This window comes from Anser cygnoides, chromosome 1 (assembly GCF_040182565.1).
Source record: "Anser cygnoides isolate HZ-2024a breed goose chromosome 1, Taihu_goose_T2T_genome, whole genome shotgun sequence".
NCBI lineage: Eukaryota > Metazoa > Chordata > Aves > Anseriformes > Anatidae > Anser > Anser cygnoides.
Genome location: NC_089873.1, coordinates 102,302,141 through 102,313,242, shown reverse-complemented (window position 1 = coordinate 102,313,242; position 11,102 = coordinate 102,302,141). Strand labels below are relative to the sequence as shown.

General features: G+C 48.5%; 1 protein-coding gene across 1 annotated transcript; it reads left to right on the top strand.

The window, feature by feature from the left end:
* The first annotated feature begins 3 nt into the window (after positions 1-3).
* Positions 4-5,693, top strand: NOP2 (NOP2 nucleolar protein). Its single transcript, XM_048051556.2, has 16 exons — positions 4-189; positions 274-319; positions 404-480; positions 1,038-1,306; positions 1,605-1,648; positions 1,817-1,977; positions 2,794-2,993; positions 3,095-3,184; positions 3,264-3,351; positions 3,445-3,585; positions 3,773-3,912; positions 4,193-4,282; positions 4,581-4,703; positions 4,780-4,877; positions 4,979-5,109; positions 5,220-5,693. The coding sequence occupies exons 1-16, from the start codon at positions 87-89 to the stop codon at positions 5,471-5,473; spliced, it is 2,055 nt and encodes a 684-aa protein (XP_047907513.1). The 5' UTR covers positions 4-86; the 3' UTR covers positions 5,474-5,693.
* The last annotated feature ends 5,409 nt before the right edge of the window (positions 5,694-11,102 follow it).

The following is an 11,102-nucleotide window of genomic DNA, read 5'->3' as shown; positions in this document are numbered from 1 at the left end:
GCGTGCGCGTGGCCGTTCTCGGCGGCGGCGGCCTCCACGTGTGGCGGCGGCTCCCGTGCGGCGGCGGCGGCGGCGGCGGCGGCGCCATGGGGCGGAAGCAGGACCCGCTGAGGGAGAAGCGCGGCCCCGGGCGCAAGGCCCGCAAGCAGCGGGGGGCTGAGGTGGAGCTGGCCCGCTTCCTGCCGCACGGTAAGTCCGGTACGGCCCGGCCCGGCCCGGCCCGGCGCGGTGCCGCCGCCGTGGGCCGCCTGACCGCCGGTTGTCTTCCCGCAGAGGAGGAGAGCGGCAGGAGGAAGCTGTCCAGCCACGCGCGGAGGAGGTGAGGGGGGTCCCCTTCCCGCTGCCGGTCCCCGTCCCGGTGCCGGTCCCGCAGGGCCTGACGTCCCGTTCCCCTCCGCTGCAGGGCCGCCAAGAGGCGACTGGGAGCGGCGAGCGGCCCGGCGGGGAGGAAGGAGCCGGGAGGAGGGCGGCAGCCGGCAGGTGAGCGCTGGGCTGGCGTCGGTGTCCCTCAGGGCCTTGCTTTGGGGACGCCTTCGGGCTCGCTTCTGGGACATGCCGCACCAGGTAGGAGCGCACTCACTGAGGAGTAAAGCGGTGAAGAGTCTCTCTTCTGAGCTATAAAGCCACTTCTGAACTCGCTCTCTTTGTGTCAAGGTTGTCATAGGGACCTTGAGTAGATGAGGCTTTTAAGAGCACTGCGTTAAATCCTGTGCACCTGAATATGCTGTCACGGTAGGCAGGTGGGGATCAACACAGACTTCAGGAGTAAGGAGGACTTTACAATACATCAAAGTAAATACCGTAAGAATTTTACAACAGTGTTTTAACATGGTAGTCTACTTAAGCTTTTTTAAAGTTGCTTTGGAGAGAGTTAAGAACACGTCTTTTCTTTTTTGACTGGTAAAACTAATGTGGAGAGTAAGCAGACCCCTCTCATTGACAGGCAGCTCAGGTCCATTTTGCATACCAAGTCAAAAAAACAGGATAATTTCTTTTGAGAACAACACCTAGCTTCTAACTGCTTGTTCTGCCTGTAGCTAAAGAGCAGGTATCCCCTCAGAAGGAGACGCATCCCAAAAGGGCAGCAGGACAAGCCCCTCAGCGCAAGTCTGGCTTCAGTGACGGCAATGCAAAATGGCTGACTCCAGCCAAAGCCAAAAAGAACTTGTCTAAAGGAAACAATGTGGAGTTATCCAGCGATGGTGAGGTGGAAGAGTGCAGCTGGGAGATGGAGGAGGAGGAGGAGGATGAGAGTGGGGAGGAGATGGTTGATGATTATGGCGCCTCATCGTCTGAAGAGGAAGAGGTAAGAACTTTTTGCATTTAATTTTGCAAGAAATACTTGACTTTTCTGGCTGCAAAGACCCAGCAAGTTTAGGGGAGAAGGGTGACCTTACTGGGAGGGATGAATGATGAGGTGGTGGAGAGCTTTGTCCTTCTTCACCCCACAAGAGCAATTTCAAGTTTAGCAGCTGGTACCAGCACAGCATTCAATGTCTTTTTTGTTGTCCATTTTAAGCACAGCAGATAAATTTCGCAGATGGTAAGGAGTTAAGAGGGTATTCATCAATACTGTTTCATTAACATTTTGTCTCTCTATTTAGTTGCTGCCTATTGAAAAAGCTGCCCTGAAGCAGAAGTCTGACAGGTGAGGATTCGAGAACGTCGCAAGACAGCAAAATCTTTCTTGGTTGGATGAGGAGCCTGAGTTGTTCATTCTTTTCTATCCTCTCTGACATCCAAGAGGCGACGACTGTGAAGAGCCTGTACAACAGATTGTTTTGTATAAAACGTCCATTCTTTTTCTTATACCTAGGGGAGGCCTTAGTGAAGATGATAGTGAAGAGGAAGAGGAGGCTGAGGAGACAGGCGGGCAGAAGACAGGACAGAAGGAAGAAGAGGGCAAAGATCTGCAGCTCAACCTAGATATAGATGAACAGTTCAAATTGCCAACTAACGAGCAGATTGAGAAAGAGAATATCCTTTATATCTGTGACATCTATAAGCCATATGCACGCAGCAGTACGGAGCCTGAGCACAGCTGAAGAGCTTCCAGTTTTATCATGCGTATTGTTTAGCAAGATGCCTGATGAGGCATTTTTAGATGAGCTGCCCTAGCAGTTGCTATGTAGTGCTACAATACGGTATAGCTAGGAAATATGTTATGCCCTGTAAAGGGCTGAGAGCCTGCCCCAATCTTCCTTCTTTTTAGTCCTAAATGCATATGGATATCTGTCACATAGTGTATTCCCCTCTACCCTGATTTCCCAGCAGGTGTTTGTCTAACCCGTTCATAGAGCCTCTGGCGGTAGCGATTCCAGCATACAAAGTGCTTGCTCTGGGGCTTTGGTGATTTTCATTTCCTGCCTCTCCCTGTGCAATTTAATCTTGCTTCTTCTCTTTCTCTTCTGTTCCCTGTCGTTGTCTTTGGGGAACTTCTGGTCTCCTTTCTGATGCAGATAACGTTTTCAGCATTGGAAGACCTTTTTCATTGTCGTCTTTTTCCTATTTTTTCCTGTTTATTTAACTAACTAAACCATAGTCTTTCAAGTGTATCACAATTTCTGCCTTGTGAACTTTTCTGTCCAGTTCTGTCCTTTGAATCCCCCTCCTGGTGAACTCTGTTGGAAGCTTAAACGCTAAGTTCCGTAGATGTGAGTGATCCAACAAGGCCTTTCTGGTGCTTGGTGATGTGGCAATTCAAGACTCCCATGTGAGTGATTGTGCCTGTGAAGAAATTAAAATTAAGTGCAAGTTTATTGGTTGTTTGTGATCCCTTAACGGTCTTTCTACCCGATGAGCCACTGGACCTGCACATCATTCACCAGCGCATCAAGGGCAACATGGAGGTGCTGCAGGACTTCAGGGTGAAGCGGGAGGAAGGACGTACACGACAGGAGTACCTCGCGTTACTGCGCCGGGACATGGCTGCCTACTACTCCTACAGTGACTTCTTGCTCAAGAAGCTCATGGATATCTTCCCACTCCCCGAGGTAGAATCCTCCCTAGGCTGTATCTTGGCTGACAGGTGAGGATGTGGCAGCCTCCCTAGATCTTCATTTTTACCTCCTTTCTTTTGCTTTCTTCTGTCCAGCTGATAAACTTTCTGGAAGCCAACGAGGTTCCCCGTCCTGTGACCATTCGTACCAACACACTCAAGACGCGGCGACGGGACCTGGCACAGGTGAGCAGAAACCAGTGGCTGTTTCCTGCGCTGCCTGTCACACAAGGTTGTGCCTCAGCCCCATCTCGTTGCCTTGCAGGCTCTCATCAACCGTGGCGTGAATCTCGACCCCTTGGGAAAGTGGTCAAAAACTGGACTTGTTATTTATGACTCTTCCGTGCCCATTGGTGAGATCACCCTTCCTGTCACAGGGCTGAGCTGACCCGCTCTTGGCTCTCTTTATTTCATGTGTCTTCTTTTGTTCCACCTTCCCTGCGCAGGTGCCACCCCTGAGTATCTGGCTGGGCACTACATGCTGCAGGGAGCTTCCAGTCTTCTCCCCGTTATGGCTCTGGCTCCACAGGAGAATGAACGCATCCTGGATATGTGCTGTGCCCCGGGAGGCAAGACCAGCTACATAGGTACCACCCGAGAGCCTTTCTTAGTCTTGGGAGGGATGCTCTGCAAAGTGATGCATTTCCACTAGTCTATGCGGAAAGGGGAAACAGAATGGGACTGAATTCAGGGAAAGACGGGAGGCGGCTGTACCTGTGGGCAAAAGTGTAGGAGGTTTTCAGCCCTTTGCTGATGTGTTTTGCCCTCCGACAGCTCAGCTTATGAAGAACACAGGTATGATCTTGGCCAACGACAGCAATGCTGAGCGGCTGCGTAGTGTGGTGGGGAACTTACATCGTCTGGGAGTCACCAATGCTGTCGTGAGCAACTGCGATGGACGCCAGTTCCCCAAGGTATGTGCCTATTTGCTCCGGGGTGTTCTTCCTGTGCTTACCTCTATGCAGAGTTGTGCTGTCCCTTTAGCAAAGCTTTGTTCTGTGAAGTCATTTCTCACAGGAGAATGAGCAGAGCTGCAGGGGACTGTCCTTGTTACTTCATGTGGAAACATGAAGGTAGACAGGAAGGAACGAGAGATCTTTCCTGCTTTCCCAGTTATCTGGTTCCATTTCTAGTCTCAGTCTTGTTCTCAGTCCCTACCAATAAACATAACTCTAAATGCACGTCTGCCTGTAGGTACTCGGAGGGTTTGACCGCGTCTTGCTTGATGCTCCTTGTAGCGGAACAGGCGTCATTTCCAAGGATCCTGCTGTCAAAACCAATAAGGTGAGTGGCTAGTGGGGATGCTAGATGAGGGATCAGGTATGCGTCGTGAGAGGGAGGACTTTAGGGCAACTGCGTTCTTGGGAGATCTCTGTAGTAGGGAAATTGATTTTTTCCCGGTCCTTTCTATTCTGCCTGTTGCATTGGAGCTAGCTTTTTTTGAGGTTAGTTCTTCAGAAGACTCCAGAATCTCTTATATCTTGTGCCTTGTTCTCCTGTCACTCCTTCATCCACAATAGTTTCAGAAGCCTGGGGGTGCTTCCCTGTACCTCTGGCATCCTAACCTGTCTTTCCCTTTCAGGATGAGAAGGACATCCTGCGCTGTGCTCACCTGCAGAAGGAGCTGCTTCTCAGCGCTATAGATTCAGTCAATGCTGCCTCAGAGACAGGGGGCTACATTGTGTACTGCACCTGCTCCATCACAGTAAGTCCACACTGTGCCATGGTTATCTCCTCAGCGGGCTGGCGAGCCTTGGATCCTAATGTTTAATCTCTGGCAGGTGGAGGAAAACGAGTGGGTGGTGGATTATGCCCTGAAGAAACGCAATGTTCGTTTGGTGGCCACAGGACTGGACTTTGGCAAGGAAGGTTTCACCAGGTGCGTGCCAGATCACAAGCTGCACAGGTGACTGACTCTTCCTTGCTGACCAGGGTTCATCAAGGGCATTCTGTCATTTCTCATCCCTTTTCCTCCTCCAGGTTCAAGGACCGTCGTTTCCACCCGTCCCTCAAGTATACACGGCGTTTCTATCCCCACACACACAATATGGATGGGTTCTTCATTGCCAAATTCAAGAAATTCTCTAACGCTATTCCCAAGGCACAGAAAGGTAACCTGGCACTGGAGGTCTACTGAGCTGCCTCGGCCTGCTCTCACAGGCAGCTTACCACGCAGAAACCACATGGGTTCTTCCTACAGCACTTCTCTCTCTTGTTTCAGATGAAGAACCCGCTGTGGAAGCAGCAAGTCCGTCCACTGGCCCTGAGACTGTCGTGGAGCCTCAGCCAAAAAAGAAGAAACTTGAGGAATCAAAAATTGCCCAGGAGCAGAAAAAAACCCAGCCTGCTTTGAAGAAGAGACATTCTTTGCAGGGTCAGAAGAGACCTTTGAAGGCTGTCCAGCGTTCTTCCCAGAAGTCACATGCTCAGGTCCCTGCAAGGAAGAAGCATAAGGTGAAACAGAATGGACAGTGAGAGGAACTGCTCTTCCAGGTGTTGTATCCCTCCTTAGGGAGCAGAGGTCGGGGGGCTGTCCTGGCTGCGTGTGTACCATGTTGCTTTTCCTGCTCTGTGCAGATAATCACTGCAGTACTGAGTGCCCAGGACAGCCACAACAACCCCTTTCACTCCTTTCTCTCCTCTGCATCAAGGACTGACACGCTGACACATTAAAAGTTTTATACTCTTGTTCAAATCTTGTCCTTTTCCCTCAAGCATTGAATGGAGAACTCTGTTCCCTTTTTCCTTTGCAGCAGAGGCCCCTTCCACTTCCATCTGATGCCCTGGTTATTTTCAGTGTCTCTTCTTACTGCTGTTGTCACTCTGCAACATGGATGTTTGGGAGCAGCAGTGAAATCGTAGCTGCCTGAATGAGGTTTATGTTGAATGGTGCCTGTCAGCAGAGCGCTTAGGGCAGGGCTGGAGCTCCTAGGTCAGTGCTCCTTTGATGGTCCCTAGCTCCATGTCGTTACTGTCTGCTGGTCCACTTCACTCTTGTGATTGTCCCCAGTTCTTCCCTGTGCTCGTCAGGGAATGGTTAGGGTTGGAAGGGACCTCCAAAGGCCATCTGGTCCAACCCCCAGCCCAAGCAGAGCCACCTAGAGCAGGTTGCCCAGGACCATGTCCAGGAGGCTTTTGGAGATCCCCAAGGAGGGAGATCCCACAACCTCTCCGGGCAATTCCAGTGCTCTGTCAGTCTGTCTCCAGTATCTCCCGGTTGGCCTCCCAGACAGCAAATGGGGTTGCTGCTGGTCCTGGTGCTGTGCGATCATGTTCTTTTTGCCTTTTTGCTCACCCATATATATGGTTGGTTTTCCTCAAGATGTAACAAGCAATGGTCTGGGCTGTTTCTATTTTCTAGGTTCCTTTCCCTTGTCGGTGTGACTTGGTATTCTCACCTTTGATTCTGCTTTCTAGTGAATAAATCTTTTTCTAGAGACAATTTATAAGTAAGCTCTCTGCCACGAATGCTCTCCAGTGTCTGCTCCACCATCGTTCTGGAGTTGGGTTGTTTAGCCAGCTAACTTCACATGGGGCTTTGCCTTGGTTTTCTTCCCCACACTTTGGGTTTGCAGGAGAACTTGTTGTGCTATTACAGTGTTTTGTGTCTGGTTTTAAGGACAGCTGAATGCAGTGAGGTATAGGATCTGGGGATTTACCTTGCTCCTAGTCTTTTCCAGGTTCAGCAAGTAGTGAGACTGAGCATGAACTCCAGAAATACGTGTGCACACACAAGTGATAGATACAACCAACCTCAGACAGATTAGCAGGAACAGGAGAAATGGGCTATGATGGGTGCTGAGAAAAACACAAATAGCACTCAAAAGCGGAAATGGAAAAAATGGCCCAATCTTGTTCTTAACTGCAGGCTGATCAAAGTTTGAGCGTGTTAGCGGACCTTGTGAATGCACGCTTTGTAGATCTCTGGTTGCTGGTCTGCAGACTTGTGGTCTGTCCAGTATCTGGCTCTCAGATCTCTTATCCTGTTGGTTGGTTACTCCAGCTTGAAGTTTGCTAGCATTTTTCAAATGCTCATGTTTGCAGAGAAATAAATATATATAAAGATATAAATAGCTTAGTACGAAGATAGCACAACTGGACAAACTTACTAACCAGGCAGTTTCCAGGTGACTGTCCCCTTGTATATATTCCTCTCCATTTTCCCATGCTTATTTCTCCCTCATCTAGCTTGATGCCTCCTTTTCCCCACCTTTGATCCTTTTTAGCATTGCATAAAATTTACAAAGTACAACAGTTCCCCTCAAAGGTCCTGTAACAAATTTTCTTTTTCCTTCCTCCTGCTAATCTTCTTTTCTTTTGAGTTAAAAAGTCTCTGGCTGAACCTCTTCAAGGATACCCTTGAATGGTTGCTGTACTCCTTCAGTATGTCAGTCTTAGGAGTCCTGGTGTTTGTTACAGCCCTTGTTATCTTCTTAGGGCTTATGTATCCGTGTGTTTAATTTATTACAGCTCTGCTTTTTTTTTTTTTGTAGTGTTGACTAGCCATTAAACATATCCCTACAGCTATAAATTACTTTTCCCCCTGCTTCACAGCGAATTAGGGCAGGGAGGAGCCTCTGAATGAATCTGTCTCACTTCAAGCTTGTGTGGTGAAGTCTCCGGACTGCCTAATATATACCCTAGGGTTTTCTAGGGTTCAGAAAAAAATAAGTCAATGCTAGGCACTGATATGAATAGAAAAATTAGTAAAATGGAGAAGGTTACTTCCCTGTCTAAAATAACAGTGCATGTACTACTTCTGTCTGCATTTCGAGTGTCCTCTGTCAGGAAAAAAAGGATTGTAGGGATAGAAAATGTTCAGAGGACAAGTATAGCTACAAGAGGAGCAGCTAAAGCCTAGGCCTTCCTAGCTTGGGTAAGAGACCACGGGGAAAGAAGTAATACAGTGGTGTGTAAAAGTGTGGGTAACGCTGAGAAGACGAACAGCGAACAAATGCGTGCTGTTTTCCAATGAGAACCGATCCTAGGACCCATCAACTTCACCATAAGCTTCTAGCATCCACAGGATGTTCCACGGTTGGTGTAGATGGCTGTGGAACATCCTGTGCATGCTAAAAACTTACATGGGTTAAAAAACTAGCTGTATGCACAAGTAAAAAATGGTTCCTTTAAGAGCTAGTAAACACAGTTGGCTCATAAAATCCATAAACCATGAATGGCTAAAGGCTGGAAGGGTGTTACGGGGAGGTGTCACTGCTTGCTTTGTCCTGTTCACCCCCTGTAGTCACCCTCCACTGGAAGCTGCTTCTTAGGTGGACCTTTGGTCCAGCTCAGGTGTCCCTGGGAGATGGTCCTACTGCTGTGCCTGCCCTTTGTGTTCCCAAGGTGATCCTGAGCTCTACCCTGCACCTCCTGTCCCTCAGCTAGGTCCTGTACAGGGCTGCATGCGTGGCTGCAACAGCTTCCCAGTAGGCTAAGCCCTGACTCTGCTCCTCAAGCCTTGTTTCTTTTCTGGTTCCAGCAGATTTCTCCAAGAGTGATAAAATATAGGATTTTAGCTTAAACCTGATAAGTGGAATTATATAGCAATCTCCCAGCTATAGCGTGGTTTGTATCTAGAAATGCTTTACCTCTGGAAAGCTGTGAGCACATCCTTTTGGCAGAGATGCCAACCTGTCTCACTTTGTTGCTGATACATACTGAGGTTCCTACACTGTCATGGAGCCTCTTGGCTTGGCAGCCCGTCTGTCTCGATAACCCTAGTGGCAGGGATAGAAAGTGCTTGGTCGGAATCCCACTGTAACAGCCTGGTTTCGAGCGGGTCTCCAAATTAGGTCAACCCCCTCTGGAAAGTGGGAATAGACAGTGTCTTCACCGGGTGAGTAAAACCAGTCTCTTACCAAACATCATTCCACTTGCTCTGCTTGCCTGCAAACCTTTCGCTATAGGCTGGGGGGAGATAGACGGAAGGTGGAGCTTTATTAGGTGGTTCTCCCCAACTCTGATTTTTCTTTCAGGCACTATGGTTATTTCTTCTCAGATAACATTGAGGTGGCACTGAAATGCTAACATCAAGCCGCAGAGGCAGTACCTTGCATCCAGCAGCTGGGAAGTTTGGTTGTTTGCCCCTGCACTCTGGTCTGAGGCTGTTTATCTGAATATCAAAGCTGTTGGTAGTATGACTTGCAAAAGCAAGAGTTGGGGCAGAGCAAGGCAAGAACTGAGACAAAGCAAGATTGCAAACAGAGCTGAGGAGTAAAAACACTGTCATGAATTAAAAGCTGGTCATGAAAAATTGGTGCAGTGTGTCTTGGGTATCTATTTCTCTGTGCCCTGTGCAAATCTTACTGAGGTGGCATTTAACTACTTCAAGAAAAAAAAAAAATGGGCAAGCAGCTCTGTAATAGACCTACCCCATGTAATGAAGTTATTTAGGTAAACAAGGCCAGAAGCATGCAAAGCAAACTTGGAAAATGGAAGAAATGAGCTGCTGTGTTAATGACTGCCCCTGTGAGGAAAGTATTAACGCATGTTGTAAGATCTTAAGTAGGGATGCTACACCACTGCAGCCTTGCTGTGATGGAGGAAGGAAACCGAAGGCTTCCGGGGAAGAGGCTGAAGACAATATTGAAGGCATAATGGAAACATAAGAGAATCTAATAGCAATAAGAGAATCTAATAGCAATATAAGTCTATCACTGATGGCAGTGATGTTGTGTTCAAAACAGGGTTTGCAGCCTGCAGCAGCGTTGTCTCTTGTCAAGCTACATCCAGAGGAAGGGACTGAAATACTGCATGTTTCAGGAATTTGGGCACAACATTTAGATCCTGGATTACTGGCTCTTGTTGTACATAACCACATTGATACACTTCTAGACGCTTACAGCAGTAGATTTTTGCTCATCTAATCTGTCCATCTGTGTTCCTAATAGGCAGAAGGTGGAGAGCCTACGAAGTATGTACTTCACATACGAGAGCTGGCTACACAGCTGTCCTCGGCTGGTGCTTAAGGCATTTCTCTCTCAAAAGAAAATATGTTTCCTCCTTTGCTGGTAGATAGTGACGTTTCTCTGTATAGGTTAGTATGGTGATTTCCCAGCTTCTGCTGGCAGCTACTGCTGCCAGTCCTTGATGCCTCCCCGTTTGCACCCAAATCTAGGCAACTACCTCTGGGCTGCTGGCTTTACTAGGCAGAAATGTATCCAAAAGTTGTGTGCTCATTGCAGCCTCTAGCTGTAGACAGAAGCAATTTTAGGAGCAGGTTAAAGTGAAGCATCTTGGAGGTTGCGAGACTTGGAGAGTTCACACTGGATGCACAGTTCCAGCAGAGCCTGGTGCAAAGGAGGTTGTAATACTAGGGAAGGAGAACAGGGAGTTGGGTTATATGGGGATATTACATGCACTAGCATCATGTATGTCTTAAAATGACAGTCTTGAGGAAAGCAATGGAGCTAATTTGAGTAACTGAGGTAATATGTTCCATCTACAAAGCACCTGTGCCAGGAAGATGCATCAGCTAGTAAAAGGCTCTGTGATCTGGGGGAGGGGGAACATCTCAAAGGAGCAGTGAAAGTTAAAGCAGGGTAAGACACATGATTTTAATATGCAGTTATCCACCTGGGGAATCTACCTTGATTTACCAATGAAGGGAAGTGGCAGAGTATCAATGTCTTTTTATCATGCTGTCTGCAACTAGAGACGCAGTCCCCCAGAAGTACCTGACTTGAGCAACAGAAATTTGCACCGTGTGTTTTGCACGGGCTCACAAAACATGGTTGTCCTTTCTTGGCCGTAAAAATCTGTGGAAGTAAGATAAACATCAGCACGTCTGTGACTAAGAACCTATTTTTACATCAGTTACGGTTGTAAGAGATGCAGTGAGGAACTCTGCCTATGCAAGCACCTGGGGTCCAGCAGTGCCACTGCTGAACGTGAGCTGATAAACACACATTTGGAGAAGTGCCGTGGGTTTTGATGAATGGGTGGCGATGCCTTCCTCCACTGGCATCTCGTTGATCAGCTCCACTTGACGGTCTCCCCAGCAGGAGAGAAGCAGGCCACGCAGAGCTTAGGCAAGTGCTTGCTGCACAGGCCGTGGTGCTGCTATTGCCACTGGGATGTTGCAGGCTGGGGGGTCGCTCTA